An 18,014-nucleotide genomic window follows, 5' to 3' on the forward strand; every position below is an offset into this window, starting at 1 on the left:
ATAGAATCATGCTAATATAGATAGAAGAGCCCTATGAATGTGTGGTAATGCGGATCATATTTGTCAGAGGCAATGGATCAGTCTGGAGTCAAGAAAGGAACAAAACTAATTGAGTCATTAAGGCCCAGTGGTCTAGTGTCTCGAAGAGTGTAGATCCATCTCTATTTGTAGCATCTTAAGGTCAAAATCACCCCCTCTTGGAGGGGGTTGTACACATTCTAATGCTACAAGTCTCAGAGTCTGAGGCTGATATTGATGCTTCTTTGCAAAATGTCTTTCAATGGTTTTTTAACAATGCCACAGCTTATATCTGTGACATATTCTTTTATCCATTGCCAAAACTTCCTTTTTGTTTTGCTGATATAAAATGATCCACAAATCATTTAATGTGGTAATAAACCACAAAAAAAAAGCTCCAAAAAATGCTCCCCTGCAGTATAATAACATACTGTTATAGAATGCATCTATCGGGACTTGTCATTACGTGGGTCACCTGCTGGTGGCACTGTTGTTCTTGGAGTCGAAGAGCACAGTTCCGGGGACCACCAGCGGGTGTCTCCCAGCCAGGCTTTCCAAGTAATTAGGATGCACCTGACATGGGCTGCTGGGAGGTATTTAAAGTGGAGTTCCACCTAAACAAAAAAATAAAAGTCAGCAGCTACAAAAACTGTAGCTGCTGACTTTTAAAATACAGTCACTTACCTGTCCCTTAATGGAGAGTGGGGGACAAAGGCTTAAAGCGGAACTTCCCCTTTTGGGTGGAGCTCTGCTTTAAGGCCGTCCATTACTGGGGTTCAGTGATTCAGTGTTCTTCCTGCAAGCCATGTCCCTTCAAGTCTAATCCTTGTACCTGACCCTGAGACCTGCTCACTGTATCCTGTTTCTAGCTTCCAGTACCTGGCTTCTTGCTCCCCTTGTCTCTTGTCCCTGTCCTGACCTTGTCCTGTGCATGTGTGTTCCATCCATTATGTATATACTGTAGTTAGGTTATTAATTGGGGTTTTGCACTTTTATTGGTCACGTTTATTTGTCACTTGCATTGTTTATGCTTTACTGGTGTTGGGAGTGTGTCATTGGTCCTAATAAACTTATTTTAACCTTTATTCAGTCTGATTCCTTAAGGTACAGCCCACTGATCTGATCACCCTTTCTGGACGCTTGTGGTATCCCTGACAGCATCACATACTAGCACATTATGAAAGACTTGTCTTAAAACGAAGCCCTACAACTGTGTGCTGTTGCCACTGTACGTGCTTTCATCTTCACCCAGCTATCTTTTTGGTTTGTGGGCTTAAGCTGCTTGAATGGCCATGGCATGGCTCTCTCAATGGACAGCACGCTGTCCATTGACAGAGCAGTGTGCATGCGCCGGTGGCATCACCTGCTGCTACTATTGTAAATATCTTCTAAACAGTGCACGTTTAGGAGATATTTATTGTACCTATAGGTAAGCCTTCTCATAGGCTTACCTGTAGGAACAAGTAAACAAGGTGGGCTTAACTACCACTGATATTCCTATTCCACTATCTCTCGGTGCTGCTATTATTCCTTTGCACAATTTGCTGAACAAGTGGTTCATAGCCCTGCAATCATTTGCAAGATTCCAATGTCTAAACTTAAAAAGAAAAGGAAATTTTTCCCAACTCATATAATTTTGCCTGAATCCTCTTCTGCCTCCACGCATGCTGCTCCAGTCCAGTCGGCCTTCATGCCAGTAATTCCAGTGCTGCCTGCCAGGATGCCAGCTGCTCTGTTCCCTCCTGCCACAATGCAGCTTGCTCTGGTGCAGCCTGACACAACACTGCGTGCTTCAGCCAAGTCTGTCACCGTGTCAATTGCTTCGGTCAAGCCTGCCACCACGCCAGATGCTGCGGCTGGGTTTTGGTATTGTGATTAGATTCCTTTTGTATGGCAGTGCAGGTGGTACGGAAGAAGGGGGAATGTGCCATTGGGGGAATATGTGGACTAACTTGGGGATCGACCTCAACCAGGTCACCACATGCATAGGTCATCCAGGAGCAGCCAAGCCTGGGACATGAATTAAAGCATTTTTCAGGCGCTGGAAAGCATTCTCGCACTCTGGGTACCACAGGCCCTCAGTGATCATGCTATAATTGGGGACAAACTTCCTCAAGGAGTCCATCTACTGCCCTCTGGAATGTCGCCAGTCCATTCTTCATCCCAAACTGCATGACCTTAAACTGGTACAAGCGGAAGGGGGTGATGAATGCCTATTTTGGAACAGATTCTGGGTCCAGAGGAATCTGCCACTAGCCTTTGCATAGCTCAAGAGTAGTTAGAAAATTACCTCAGGCGATGCGGTCTAACAGCTCATCGACCCGGGGCATGGGTTATGCGTCAGTCTTAGTGCAGTAGTTTAGTCGGCGGTAATCTATGCAGAAGCAGGTAGTACCATCCCACTTCAGCACTAACGCTACTGGGAATGTCCAGGGGCTGTTGGACTGCTCGATGTCTCCTAAATTGAGCATCTCCCTATTCTCCTTCCTCATACCTTCTCTTAATGGCTCGGATACCCAGTAACCCTCCTGTCCTGAGATCTTTGCCCACTGCTATAGTAGTGTACCTATAGTCGGTGGAAAACATGTCCTGATGCTGCCTAAGGACCAGCTTGCAGCCTGTCTAACCTCACTGCCTCTACACCTGTTCTGTCCCTATCTCTCACCAGTAGCTACGACCTGAGAAGTTTCTCTGAATCTTCCCTGGCTGGAGCACATATTGAGACTATTTCCTTGGGCCTCTCCTAGTATGCTTTGAGGATGTTCACATGGAATGTCCACCAAACTCTTTCTTCTGAGCACTTTAGCTAACAGGTAGCGTCTCATATTTGCTGCACTACCTTGTAGAGTCCCTGCCAAGTGGCCTGTATTATATTCGACTAGGTAGGCTTGAGGGCAAGAACTTTCTGCCCTTCAGCCAAGGTGTGGTTCTGGGCAGTAAGATCATACCACTGCTTCTGCCGATCCTACGCGGTCTGAAGGTTCTCCCACACGGTGTCTGAGAGTCCCTCCAGCCAGTCCCTGAGCACTAGTATGTACTGTACCACACAGGTCTCCTTAGCCTCACCCTCTTTCCTAATAGGCTTTAAGTAGATCTAGTGGCCCCCTCACCTGTTTTCCATACAATACCTCAAAGGGGAGAATCCAATAGATTCTTGCTGCACTTTCCTGGTAAGTGAACAGAAAGTTTGGCACCAATTTCTCCCAGTCCCGGTGAGAAGTTGCGTACATCCAAAGCAATTGCTTCAGCAATCCTTTGACCCACTCACATAGTCTGTTAGTCTGGGGTGGTAGGGAAAGCTCTGTAGAGGCTTAATTCCACAGAGCTTCCTTAACTGCTGGGTCAGGTTCACAGTAAACTGAGCCCCTTTGTGCAAGGTATTCTCCCGAGGAAAACCTACCCTAGCAAAATTTCATGTCCGATGCTAAGCAGATGACACTGATATTTCTCCAGCATGACCAGCTGTTGCTTGTACACTGGATGAGATCCCTTCCCTTTGGCCACCCAATACAATAGTTCCTGATCCCACGCTATTTATTCCCTTTCCCAACCCCCTGTGGTCCATCCCTGTCCTCTCCTGGTAACTAGCTAAGGTTGGGTCAGATAGTAGCTCCTGGGTAAAGTCAGTCGGGGTAGCCCAGGTTAGGGTTGGTACTGTCCGGTCTGGGTTAGGGAGATAGGTCTTACCAGGGTCCAGTCATCGAGTGCCTCCTCTGCTCGCCTTGCTTGCTGCCGGGTGGTCACAGGGCAGGCTTCGGGGGATAAATTCACAGGGAAAGATGAAGAGTGATGTCCCAAATAATTTTCAAGTAAAATATCCGCGGGTAAATCCCTAATAACAATAACTCCAACTTCTACATCTCTCGATCCCTCACCCCTGTCCATATGTACTTGGGTGGTAGGAATGCGCAAAACTTTGCCGCCAGACACTTGCATGGCTACAGACCTCCAGGTTCTGTCGGTTGATGTAACCATCCTGGGCTGCACCAAGGTGATGGTAGCTCCACTGTCCCTGAGTCTTCAGGCAGGTCGCTTTTCACCCAAATGGCCTGTCAGTGATGCTTCCAGTTGTCTTCGGCAGCTTGTGTAACGGAACTGATCCAGACTGCGCTTGAGTACTACCGTTAGAATACCGCTTCCCCGTCCAAACACCGACAACAGACACCACAGCCGACCATACAAGACACCAGTCTGTCTGAACATGGAGCTCTTTATTTTAAACTCAAACGGGCTTTTTATACATTCAGGGGACAATCCACCCTCCCTGCATAATGACATAGGGCGGGGCAATCTACATTTAGTAACAAGACACACAGGTATTCAAACTTCACACCAGCAGACAGTCCCATCAGGAGGGAGGGCTGCTGGTGACACCCCCCCCCCACTAAACTAATACACATAAACACATACATCCCATAATAGTTGGCTCCCAAGCCAGAAAAACAATAGAACAATGGGATGCAGCCACATAACATTAAACAATCAACAACCCCCACCCCACCTTTCTCCTAAACATGTCCTCACAGTCTGAGACAAAGCCCACACAATATTGGGACAGATCACCCTGTACCCCTAACAGGCACAGGGTGATTTACACATAAGAGGGATATGGGGATCTGAGACAGGGTCCCCCCACCTCTCCAAAGTGAGCTGGGTTCCATGGGTCCCCCACCTAAAGTGACTCCCGTCACAGCTTGGATCAAGTTCACCTCATGGAGTAGCCCAAACTCCTCTTCACCCCAGCCGGTCAAGGTAGATGGTGAGTCAGCCTCAAGGCAGTAAGTGGACGCTCAGGCTTGGCCAGGGCCAGCATGGCTCCATGAAGTGGCAGTGGCATTCCAAGGACATTTAGCTCACAGGTGTCCCTCTTCATCACACCCATAGCAGCAAGGATCGGTCTTCTTAATGGGTATAGCAAGTTGGGCGACAGGCTGCTGAGTGGACAGCTGGATATGGGCAGGTGTTGCCGGTGGTCTGGAGAAGCTGCAAGGCACTGGTCATTGGGATCTGTGGGCATTCATAAACTGGTCAGCTAGTTCCACTGCTTTGTCTTCTTCAAAGGCTTTTGGTCCCAGACCCAATAGGAGATTGTTCATAGAACTGTTCCAGGAGGACCAGTTTGACAGAATTCATTAAGGTACTCGCTGGAGAGCCGCTGATCGGGACATCTGATGAGCCCATTTGTCGGGCTGGCCCTCTTTCCATCGTAGACTGCGAAATTTGACCCTATGAGCTTAGGGGGTGATCACCTATCTCGCTAGTAGCCACTCCTTGACTCGCTCGTAGTCATTTGTGTCTTCCACAGGTATGGCTTCAAAAACATCCAGAGCCCGACCAGACAGCTTGCTGATGAGAGTGGCGACCCAGTCAGCTTTGTCAATTCCCTGGATGTCGCACTGGATCTCAAAGACTTGCAAGTACCAGTCGATTTCCTCCTTACAGATGGTTACAAACCCTTGCAGATGGCTGATGATTGATGGGTGGAGATGGGCCACGCTTAGTGTGGAGTCTGTTTTCCCCAAAATGTCATCTAGCTAAAATGGAAGATGTGTGTTCTGGGATGGCTGATGATGGGTGAGATGATCTGATATTAAATCTCCTTCTCTGCTTTTGAGTGTATCTCCATCCTTTCTCCATGAGCTTGCTATATATTAATTGGAAACAATACCACTTGAAAACCCACCCAGAGTGGTATTTTTGGTATTATGTACTTATTTCTCATTTGTGCATTATGTTACTGATCAACTATGTATTTGTACAAGCATTGCCTGAACTTGGCCACCAGGTGGCACTCTGAGACCAAAAATTTCTGTACTCAGGTTTTCAGGGAGAGCCTGAATAATATCTAATCCTTATAGTATAACATATTTTTTATTCTATAAAGATGTAGCAATGTTATTTTACTTAGAAGGCACATAACTATTCTCCTCTGAGAGTTTGGTGATTTTTACTTTGTGGTATTTAATCTGTTGGTGTAGCAGCATCTAAATGGGAACTTTTAGATACAAAGTATTTTTATACATAGAGATCTATAATTAAAATATTAATTATGCACAGAAAATAATTTGTAGGGTTGCACCGATACCGGTATTGGCTCCTATGCTAAGCACTTGTACGAGTATCGGTACTTGTGCAAATGCACCGATACCTTCGGGGTGGGTTATTTCAGCTGTTACAAAAGAAAAATATTCCTGCGCCATTACAAAATAAGTGAATTACCCTTCTAAATTGCTGCTGTGCAAAAAATGTGTGAAAACACAAACAGTAAAATATATAGATAAACAGCGCAAAGTAGACCTGAATACAAATATTAATAAATCACACAATATAAATGTCCCATATTAATTAGTGCATATTTATATCATCTTCAGAAAAAAACACCATAAAGTCCCTTGTGATGAAAACTGAAGATTCCAAAGATGTTTATAGCCTTCCACCTATCACCCGTGCAAACCAACATCAAATACACTCACCAGATTTTGGTGAGTGAAAAGCCTTTAAGGATTTTGAGGAATCCTAAACCCTCTTTTCATCAGCTCAATGATAGCCCGCCCCTCCAAGTTAAGATCTTCTTTCAGGTCCTCACCGTGGCTTCCTAGCTTGCTCTACCATATCATCAAAGAAAAAACTTATATAGTGTAATACTTCCACATCAATATTATACCAAAAGACAAAATCCAGGCCACACACATTTCAACAGCTTGTAAAAGGCACATTTATTAAGCCCATGACAGCCTGATGATGAAAACCAGCCACATAATCCAGGTTTCCCACACCAATGCAGCCAGATAGAGCAGAGGAACAGCAGAGAACCAGCCTAGATCCCACAAAATGGCCGCTGGAACGCACCGCTCGGCGTGCGCTCCACTCACCGGAAGTGACGTCAGACGTATGGCAAATAGACCGGAATTGCGTCAACGCGTTTTGCCCCTCCCATCGGGCGTTCTCAAGACGTCCATTTCCTGTCTCCAACGTCTTAAATAGCTCACAAATGGCCCATCCCTCAATTCTAATTGGTCAATATTCCTCTCCAGGGATACTAAACACCGCCCCTACTGCCCATATCGTGGGAACCCTTTACAAAAAGAGGAACTATCATCAAGACAATTAGAATACTTTATACATCCATATAATCATCATGTCTGAATACTAACATGGATATATATATCTCTCTCCACAAAGGCTCAATATTTCGCCATATTTAAACAATAATTCATATAAATCTTTATTAAACTAAATTTATAAAATTAATAAAATCATTTTATTAATATTAAATAAAAAATATAAAATAAAAAATATAATATAAAAAAACCTATTTTTTTATGAAAAAATAATAAAAAAAATATAAAAAAATAATCTGATTACATATAATACATATATTAAAGCCACTAATATCAATATACATGTATATATGTGATATTGCACAAGATTATAAATTATTATTACCAGTTGGACAAAAAACAATCTATATCCATATCTAAATTTGACCCGTTAGGATACAAAAAACCTTTTTCCATATATAATACATATATAGAAACCAATTGAATCAATATACATGTAATAATATACGGAATCTTATATTACCAATTGGACAAGAAACAATTTATATCTCTGTCTGAATTCAACCCTTTAGGATACAAAGAACCCATTTGATATATCCATTTTGTTTCATTCTGTGAGATACTCTTCACCATATCTCCTCCCCTCCAATGGGCACCAATTCGATCTATACCACAAAATTTCAAACATGATGGATCCTTGTTATGATGGATCTTAAAATGATGAGAGAGACTGTGGTACTTGTAGCCCTTTTTAATGTTCCTAATATGTTCCCCTAACCTCACTGCTAGCTTTCTGGTAGTTCTACCCACGTATTGGAGATTGCATGAGCATTCCAACAAATACGTCACAAAAGAACTATCACAAGATATAAATTTATTTATCTTATAAGAGGAACCATTAGACCAAGAATGGAAACTGTCATGATGTCTCCTATTATCCCCTTTCATGGTTCTACAGGCTATACACCTTTTACACTTATAGAACCCCACAATATTAAGAAAAGTGGGCTTCTTATTAGGTATATCTGGAACATTTTTCACTAATGTCATTCTCAGTGAAGGGGGTCTTCTATAAATGAATGAAGGTCTTTTGGGTAATAATTGTTGCAAAATGTCATCTATTACCCAAAAGACCTTCATTCATTTATAGAAGACCCCCTTCACTGAGAATGACATTAGTGAAAAATGTTCCAGATATACCTAATAAGAAGCCCACTTTTCTTAATAGTGTGGGGTTCTATAAGTGTAAATGGTGTATAGCCTGTAGAACCATGAAAGGGGATAATAGGAGACATCATGACAGTTTCCATTCTTGGTCTAATGGTTCCTCTTATAAGATAAATAAATTTATATCTTGTGATAGTTCTTTTGTGACGTATTTGTTGGAATGCTCATGCAATCTCCAATACGTGGGTAGAACTACCAGAAAGCTAGCAGTGAGGTTAGAGGAACATATTAGGAACATTAAAAAGGGCTACAAGTACCACAGTCTCTCTCATCATTTTAGGATCCATCATAACAAGGATCCATCATGTTTGAAATTTTGTGGTATAGATCGAATTGGTGCCCATTGGAGGGGAGGAGATATGGTGAAGAGTATCTCACAGAATGAAACAAAATGGATATATCAAATGGGTTCTTTGTATCCTAAAGGGTTGAATTCAGACAGAGATATAAATTGTTTCTTGTCCAATTGGTAATATAAGATTCCGTATATTATTACATATATATTGATTCAATTGGTTTCTATATATGTATTATATATGGAAAAAGTTTTTTTGTATCCTAACGGGTCAAATTTAGATATGGATATAGATTGTTTTTTGTCCAACTGGTAATAATAATTTATAATCTTGTGCAATATCACATATATACATGTATATTGATATTAGTGGCTTTAATATATGTATTATATGTAATCAGATTATTTTTTTATATTTTTTTTATTATTTTTTCATAAAAAAATAGGTTTTTTTATATTATATTTTTTATATTTTTTATTTTATATTTTTGATTTAATATTAATAAAGTGATTTTATTAATTTTATAAATTTAGTTTAATAAAGATTTATATGAATTATTGTTTAAATATGGCGAAATATTGAGCCTTTGTGGAGAGAGATATATATATATATATATATATATCCATGTTAGTATTCAGACATGATGATTATATGGATGTATAAATTATTCTAATTGTCTTGATGATAGTTCCTCTTTTTGTAAAGGGTTCCCACGTCAATGGGCAGTAGGGGCGGTGTTTAGTATCCCTGGAGAGGAATATTGAGCAATTAGAATTGAGGGGTGGGCCATATGTGAGCTATTTAAGACGTTGGAGACAGGAAATGGACGTCTTGAGAACGCCCGATGGGAGGGGCAAAACGCGTTGACGCAATTCCGGTCTATTTGCCATACGTCTGACGTCACTTCCGGTGAGTGGAGCGCACGCCGAGCGGTGCGTTCCAGCGGCCATTTTGTGGGATCTAGGCTGGTTCTCTGCTGTTCCTCTGCTCTATCTGGCTGCATTGGTGTGGGAACCCTGGATTATGTGGCTGGTTTTCATCATCAGGCTGTCATGGGCTTAATAAATGTGCCTTTTACAAGCTGTTGAAATGTTAGTGGCCTGGATTTTGTCTTTTGGTATAATATTGATGTGGCAATATTACACTATATAAGTTTTTTTTCTTTGATGATATGGTGGAGCAAACTAGGAAGCCACGGTGAGGACCTGAAAGAAGATCTTAACTTGGAGGGGCAGGCTATCATAGAGCTGATGAAAGAGGGATTAGGATTCCCCAAAATCCTTAAAGGCTTTTCACTCACCAAAATCTGGTGAGTGTATTTGATGTTGGTGTGCACGGGTGATAGGTGGAAGGCTATAAACATCTTTGGAATCTTCAGTTTTCATCACAAGGGACTTTATGGTGTTTTTTTCTGAAGATGATATAAATATGCACTAATTAATATGGGACATTTATATTGTGTGATTTATTAATATTTGTATTCAGGTCTATTTTGCGTTGTTTATCTATATATTTCAGCTGTTAGCAGTATTCTCTGCTGACAATGGAAATGTAAACATAAGAATGCTGGCCGCCTCCTCCTTAACATCTGATGGCTCAAGCCCCCTAGCCACTCCCACCTGTTAACTTTAAAGGCTCAGAATTACTCCTGTGCCATCCCGAGTTTGCTGGGAGCCTCCCGCAGACTACAGTGTTGCAGCTATGCGGGGCATCGCCTGCCCCCACACCTCCGGTGAGACATATCCTGGGTGTTCCTCTGCAGCAGCCTATTCCCCCTCCCCCCACCCCAGAATCCCTCCAGTGCAGCCTGTTTGGGTAGGAACAGTAAAGGGGGAGGGGTGGTGCTCGGTGCAGATGGCAGAGGTACAGCGAGTGTGCTGGTCCTCCCGCTGAGGGATACCGAGCAGCAGCTGGGTGGGTGGCAGGACCCCAAAACAGTACTGTCCAGTGCTAGTGCTGAGGAGAGCCCTGATCAGCCTGATGAATGGAGTACATGAAGAGGTGAAGAGGATCCACCAATCTACATTGTACTGTGTGGAGGTTGTACTGAGGGCTGGAGATCATTTCCCAGCAGATGTACAGAACTTTCCAGTCTGTGTTAGTAAGAGTCAGGTAAGTTACTGTAGTGGTCAGGTAGGTTAGTGTAGTATTCAGATAGGTTAGTGTATTTGTCAAGGCAGTCAGTGTAGTGGTCAGTTTAGGAATCAGGTAGGTCAGTGTAGGAATCAGGTAGGTCAGTCAGTGTAGTAGTCAGGTATGTAAGGCCTTTTCCCTATTATACTCATTATTCTCTTATCTAGCGTAAGGATACAGTATGCCAAAGCTTATTTAGTACAGATTTTAATTGGCTCCAATGTGTTCCATATCCAGTAACCAACCCAACTTTATCCTGCTGTTGCTTCTTTTTATATCTTCTATTTTGTAATAACTGTATCCAGTCTTGTTTTAATGCTCACACTCTACCTTCCTCTAGCACCGATCAAGTGTATCCTCTCGCTGTAAACCTTTCCTTTAATTCTTGGCTCTCAATGTGATAGTCATCTATATTAGAGCAATTTCTCCTACTCCTTAGAAATTGTCCATAGGGGATCCCTCTAATGAGTGACCATGGGTGATGGCTGGTGGCATGGAGAATGGTATTGACTGCTGTAGGTTTACGAAAGGTGGAAGTCTCAATTTTTTCTCCCACCTTTTTTTATTTTAAAATCCAAGAACTCCATTTCACATTGATCCACTTTGTATGTTAAATAAATGTTTTAATCATTACTGTTTAATTCTTCTATAAATAATTGGAATTCTTTTGACGACCCTCTCCACGCCACCAGAACATCATCCATATAGCGGACCCACATCGCAACATTATCTTGGGTTTTCATAAACCACTGTTTTCTCCCACCAACCTAAATGCAGACATGCATATGAAGGTGCACATGTGGCACCCATCGCTACTCCCTTACTTTGACGATAACATTTTTCGTCAAATATAAAGAAGTTATTATGGACGATAAGATCTAGTAATTCCACCAAAAATTCATTGTGTGGGCCCGACAATGGATGCTTAAGTTTGAGCCACTCTAAGATGGCTTGAATTCCTATTTGGTGGGGGATGGACGTATATAATGATTCCTCGTCCCCCCCCCCCACCCCCCAGTCTCCAGGTACCTTCAAATCTGCCAATTTACTCAAGAGGTGCCCTGTATCCAAATCAAAAGATAATGCTTCAACTAGATGTCTAATTCTTCTATCCCCATATTGCCCCAAACGTTCTGTAGGTCCACCCACCACTGAGACAATAGGTCTCCCTGGTGGTTGAGTTAAGTTTTTGTGTACCTTTGGGGTAACATAAAATGTGGGAATATTATATTCCTCAATATGTAGATAGTCCCGTTCTTTCTTTCCTATCAATCCCATTTCAAAGGCTCTCTCCAATTCGTAATTAATTTCAGTGATGAGTGTGAAACAGGTTGTTGACACATCTTTCATAACACGATTCATTATTCAATTGTCTGTAGACTTCTTCAACATATTCATTTTCCTTCCAAATCACCACATTCCCACTCTTGTCATTGGGCTTAATTACAACCTCTTTGAGATTTTCAAGTTCCCTAAGGGCTCTGCGTTCACCAGTCGATTAGTTATCTTCATCCGGCAAGAAATAGTCCTAGTCCATCTCCCTGATATCTCTAGTAACAGCCTCCAGAAATGTTCAGTGGTATCTATTGTTAGTTATACTTGGAAAGGTCTTGGACTTATTTGACAAGCTGGATGGTGGGGGTGGGTCCAGTATATTTAAATCCAACCAGGTATTGCCCTGTATATATTCAAGCTCATCAATATCTGTAAGATCAGTATCCTGGGGTTCAATGTTGGTAAGCTTGCCACTTTCTTGTACCTCTCTATGCATATACATGAGCTTGAAACTAACTCGTCTAAGAAAGATACATATATCCTTATAGATTTCAAATTGATCCCCAGGACAACTAGGTGAAAAGCCTAGGCCCTTTTGTAATAGGGATATATGATCCTTCGAGAGCTCTTTTTCAGTGAGATTGATTATATTCAGGGACTCACCTCTTTTTTCTATTTGGCTTGTCTGCGTGTTTGCTTTTTGGTACTCTGAGTCACTGTGTTCTTCTCTGTTCTGTTGGCTATGCATGTCTATTGTTCCATATGACCCCCTCGATTCTGTGTGTCTCCTCTTCCTCCTCCTTTTTCCTCTTTTCCTTTTTATCCTGGGGTCTCTAAAAAGGATACTGTTTTGACTACTTCCACATCTGGGGCAACTCTGTCCTTATTCCATAATCTGTTTTTACTCCTAGATCTACTCCTGCCCCTTCTTCCCTGTAAGTCTAGTATCTGTCCAGATTCAAAGTCCACCAAAGCACGTTGCAATTTCTTAGGTTTCTCTATTTTTTGTTCTTTTTGGAATTCCGCTACCTCTTTCTTCAACTTAATTTAAGAAAATCATCTAGATCTTTATATCCCTCCAAATCTTTTATACCTTCATGTAGTTGTTCCTCTATTTGTTTTAATTGCAGTTTCTCTTCTTCAATTATCATCTGCATTAGATGTATACCATGTGAAATATTCTCTTCCTGCCATTTTTTTAAAAAAAAAGTTCATTATGTAAATGTTCCGCTGGTATGATTCTCTCCCTGAGTCCCTGGGGGATCATTTTAGTTTCCACATATGACTCCAAAGAGACAATATTCCATTTTCGCCTCAGATGTGTAAACGCCAGGTTACTATGTATCCTAAATGCATTTCTAAAATCCTTATTTCTATTAGACAACTGAAGTTCAACCTTTGAAAAAAACACCCTCATTTCTTTCTCTATATCATCGTCTATTTGGTAAGCCATCTTTCCAGTATAGGAGCCAAATACATATAGACTAAATACCCATTAGTAAACCACCAAAAAAATTGGATATTAAATGAAGAAGTCAATAACCTAGACAGTAAAATAAGTGAATATATCTGTGTGGCAATAGTGTCTACAAAAACCCCAAATGCCAAAACAATATACTTTTTCCCACCAAAGTCTAAAAAATACAGTCCAAATCTTTCAGTCTAAATGTCCTAAAACCCCTATTTATGTGATCATTTTCTTCTTCAATATTCTTCTTCCAAAATGTGAGAATTCTTCTTATTCCAATAACCTCAGAAGAAAAAAATTATATTCGCACATAGTGCATTATTCACAATATGTGATATGCTTCACAAAACGCACTTCCAAACTCTTGACAAATCATGCAAAAACTCCACGTTGTGTCCACGTCTAAATAACTGTCATCCTTACGTCCAAAGCTACGTACTGACGCATTTCGTCACTTCCGACTACATTATGTGAAGGGGATCAAATACTTATTTCCATCATGAACATGCAAATCAGTGCATAATTTGTTAGACATACATTTCTTTTGATTTTTTTTGTTGCTATTCTGTCTTTCAGTGTTACAATACACCTACCATTCCATTTTTAGACTGATCATTTCTTTGTGAGTGGGCAAACATGCATTGTTCCATATGTAGACATGTAGATAAGATTAGAGAATTTCACGTCTCCACAGGCACGAGAACATATTCCATCAATTCCTTCCTCAATTGTTCATCGTCATGGATTATATATATAATAGTTTGCCCATGTAACAAATTTATATTGGCAAAACAAAAAGAGAATTTAGATGTAGAATAGGAGAACATTTAGCTAGCATTACTAGCAAGGATGATAAGTCCCCACTAACTACACATTTTGAGCAATATCGTAATTCATCTTTGAAAAGTATACAATGTGCAGCCATTTTTCAGTTGTCGTTGTCAGAAAGGAGAGGTGATAAGGACAAAATCCTGTTGCAAAAGGAGGCAAGATGGATTTTTCTAGTACATACAATGAGTCCTTATGTACTGAATAATGACTGAATAATGGCAACCATTCCTTTGAAGATGGTCTTTTTTGCCTATTTATGCGAGTGAGATGTTGGTGACCATGCAGAATTAGATGGTGGATAAGATATATGCCTGGGTTCCTATACAGGGAATCCTGTTTTTGATATGATAACGATTGGAGGATTTGCCTCTGTGATTCTGCATACTGACCAACCACGTGGCATAAGAAATTTAGATACAGTTGCAAGAAAAAGTATGTGAACCCCTTGGGATTACGTGGAGTTTTGCATGAATTGGGCATAAAATGTGCTCTGAACGTTCTCTAAGTCACAACAATAGAAGAATACAGTCTGCTGAACATAATACTACACTAACATTAGATGTTGCCATGGTTTAATTGAACATAACATGTAAACATTCACAGTGCAGGGAGGAAAAAGTATGTGAACCTTTGGACTTAATAACTGGTTGACCCTCCTTTGGCAGCAATAACCTCAACCAAACGTTTCCTGTAGTTGCAGATCAGACCTGCAGAACGATCTCGAGTCATTTTGGACCACTCCTCTTCACAAAACTGTTTCAGTGTAGCAATATTTTTGGGATGTCTGGTGTGAATCGCTCTCTTAAGGTCATGCCACAGCATTTCAATCGGGTTGAGGTCAGGACTCTGACTGGGCCACTCCAGAAGGCGTATTCTGTGCTGTTGCAGCCATTGTTTTGTTGAATTACTTGTATGCTTTGGGTCATTGTCCTGTTGCATCACCCATCCTCTGTGAAGCTTCAGTTGGCGGACAGATGGTCGTATGTTTTCCTGCAAAATGTCTTGATAAACTCTGGAATTCATTTTCCCATCAATGACAACAATCCGTCCAGGCCCTGAGGCAGCAAAGCAGCCCCAAACCATGATGCTCCCTCTGCCATGTTTTACAGTGGGGATGAGGTTTTGATGTTGGTGTGCTGTGCCTTTTTTTCTCCACACATAGTGTTGTATGTTCTTCCCAAACAACTCAATCTTGGTTTCATCTGTCCACAGTATATTTTGCCAGTAGTGCTGTGGAACATCCAGGTGCTCTTTTGCAAACTTCAAACGTGCTGCAATATTCTTTTTGGACAGCAATTACTTCCTCCGTGGTGTCCTCCCATGTACTCCATTCTTGTTTAATGTTTTCCTTATTGTAGATGTGTCAACAAAAATGTTCGCATGTGCCAGAGATTTCTGTAGGTCTTTAGCTGACACTCTAAGATTCTTCTTTACCTCATGCAGCATTCTGCGCTGTGCTCTTGCAGTCATTTTTACAGAACGACCTCGCCTAGGGAGAGTAGCAACAGTGCTAAACTTTCTCCATTTGTAGACAGTCTGTCTTACCGTGGACACATGAACATCAAGGCTTTTGGAGATACTTTTGTGACCCTTTCCAGCTTCATGCAAGTCAACAATTCTTGATCGTAGGTCTTCTGAGAGCTCTTTTCTGCGAGGCATGGTTCACATCAGACAGTGCTTCTTGAAACCAGTAAACCCAAAACAGGTGTGTGTTTTTTAAGGGCGGGACAGCTGTCAGCAACACATCCAATATCATCACACTGATTGGAGTCAAGGTTGGCTCACGCCTGGCTCCAATTAGCTCTGGGAGAAGTCCTTAAGCTAGGGCCTCACATATTTTTCCTCCCTGCACTGTGAATGTTTACATGTTATGTGCAATTAAACCATGGCAACATCTAATGTTTGTGTAGTATTATGTTCAGCAGACTGTGTTCTTCTATTGTTGTGACTTAGATGACGTTCAGAGCACATTTTATGCCCAATTCATGCAAAACTCCATGTAATCCCAAGGGGTTCACATACTTTTTCTTGCAACTGTATATCCCGAGTGGCTGCTTTAAGAGGTGGAACATATGGGTGATAACGGAGATATTTAGGAAAAGCAGCCTGCCAATCCATAGCTTTTGTGGGGCACTGGGGGGAGGGTATGCCATAGTGGGGGGCTGGGGATGGTTTGGGGTACATGCATTGTTGGAACATATGACATGTTTTTATTGTTACGTTCACAATACATTTATGCTGCTTACTAACCTCTGAGGTGCTGCATCCTTTTTTGGAGGGTTTTCTTGATTGTACAGATTTTGGATGCACCTCCCCCTCAGATTGGGGTTGGGCATTGGCAGATATACCATTCCCGGGAAGGGCCATTTGACCATGGGGGTTTTTTTTGTGTAATTAGGCTAAGGGCCTCGGATAGGTAAGACTAAACAAAGGAGTAGAGCCTTCTACCCACTCAAATCTCTTCGAAGCCTCTGGTCTGCTTCTAGACTGGGCTAATTATGGTAAACACCACTTCCAACCCCCAACCCCCATAACAAAGCGAATAAAGAAGATTTTTTTTTTTTCCTTGCTGTAAGTACCAGAAAAGTGCATCTAAAAATGTAAGTTGCAATTTTTTTTTATATTTTTTTAAGTTCTGCTATGTGAATAGGGATGTGTAACAGATATTAAGTAGGTATTATAACAAGTTGGCTGAAAATGTGGAAAAGCTATTTAAGCATGTTCAGAATTTACCAACCTCCTAGAGGTATGCAGGAGCATATACTGAGAGGTTCAAGGTTGTTTCCCTCATATGTATAAAAGTGTCAGTGGACTGTAGCTTTCTCTCCATTTTGTGTTCACACTTTTTGTTTAAATATAGAACATTGCGCTCAGTTTGCATGTTGTGGTACAGTTATTGCTTTATTCATTGTGCATTTTTTCCTTTTTCTTCCCTTAAGGGATAATCCTGAACATATTTCTGAAGAACAACCAAGGCCTCCAAAGCCACCTCCAGAAGAGGCTCAGACAGCTGCTGCTTCAGCAGCAATGACAAGACTCGAGTCTATGCAAGGAAAAGGCAAGTTGCAATCCAAGAATGCTATTCAGATACATGGTACGTACAAAAAAGGTGAAGGCAGTAGCAAAAATTGTACTTGTAGAACGGTATTCCTGTGTTTTAAATAGTAAGCTGTGCACTTTTCCCATGTTACAAAAGTCTCTTTACTCTCTGAAGGAGAAATTGCCACAGACTGAGTTTTAATATCAGACTTTTTCACCTACAAGAAAATTGCTTCCTGATTAAGGCAGTACATTTCACATTGACGTTTTCGCACTATGCCTCTCTCACTTCAGGGATGCTCCAGTACGGTGTCCTTTTTTGATGGATTTTATCCACAATTAGTGGAACTATAAACAATACCTTACCATTTCCACCTTTGGATGGGCTCTGTTCTTTAACCAATTCTATCTCCGGACCTCTCTCTCAAAGCTTAATGAATCTGCCCATTTTCCTGAGTAGGGATTTGCATGCTGGTAAGGATAGACAGTCATATGAGGATGAAGTTGAAATTTGAAAGACACTAAATTGACTTTGACAGAAATGTTTTGACAGAAAAGATCCAATGTACAATGAAGCAATCTTGGCCAAAGTCATCTGAAGAAGAGGATTTTTATGTGGCCAGCCAGACTTTGCCTCTGTGCTGGTAGCCAAGGGATTTGGGGCTG

The 18,014-nt window shown here is 41.4% G+C and overlaps 1 protein-coding gene across 6 annotated transcripts in view; it reads left to right on the forward strand.

Moving 5' to 3' along the window:
• Window positions 1–18,014, forward strand: part of UBXN6 (UBX domain protein 6) — a 335,037-nt gene that overhangs the window by 63,343 nt on the left and 253,680 nt on the right. For 3 of the 6 annotated variants that reach the window (XM_089686670.1, XM_089686671.1, XM_089686675.1), the window contains one exon: window positions 17,249–17,403. In XM_089686670.1, the coding sequence (XP_089542796.1) occupies window positions 17,249–17,403 (155 nt within the window). The remainder of the gene's footprint in view (window positions 1–17,248; window positions 17,404–18,014) is intronic. The other 3 variants (XM_089686672.1, XM_089686674.1, XM_089686676.1) reach the window with 1 other exon arrangement.

Source organism: Staurois parvus, unplaced genomic scaffold (genome assembly GCF_062004578.1).
Source record: "Staurois parvus isolate SC_StPar_1 unplaced genomic scaffold, SC_StPar_1.0 ptg000405l, whole genome shotgun sequence".
NCBI lineage: Eukaryota > Metazoa > Chordata > Amphibia > Anura > Ranidae > Staurois > Staurois parvus.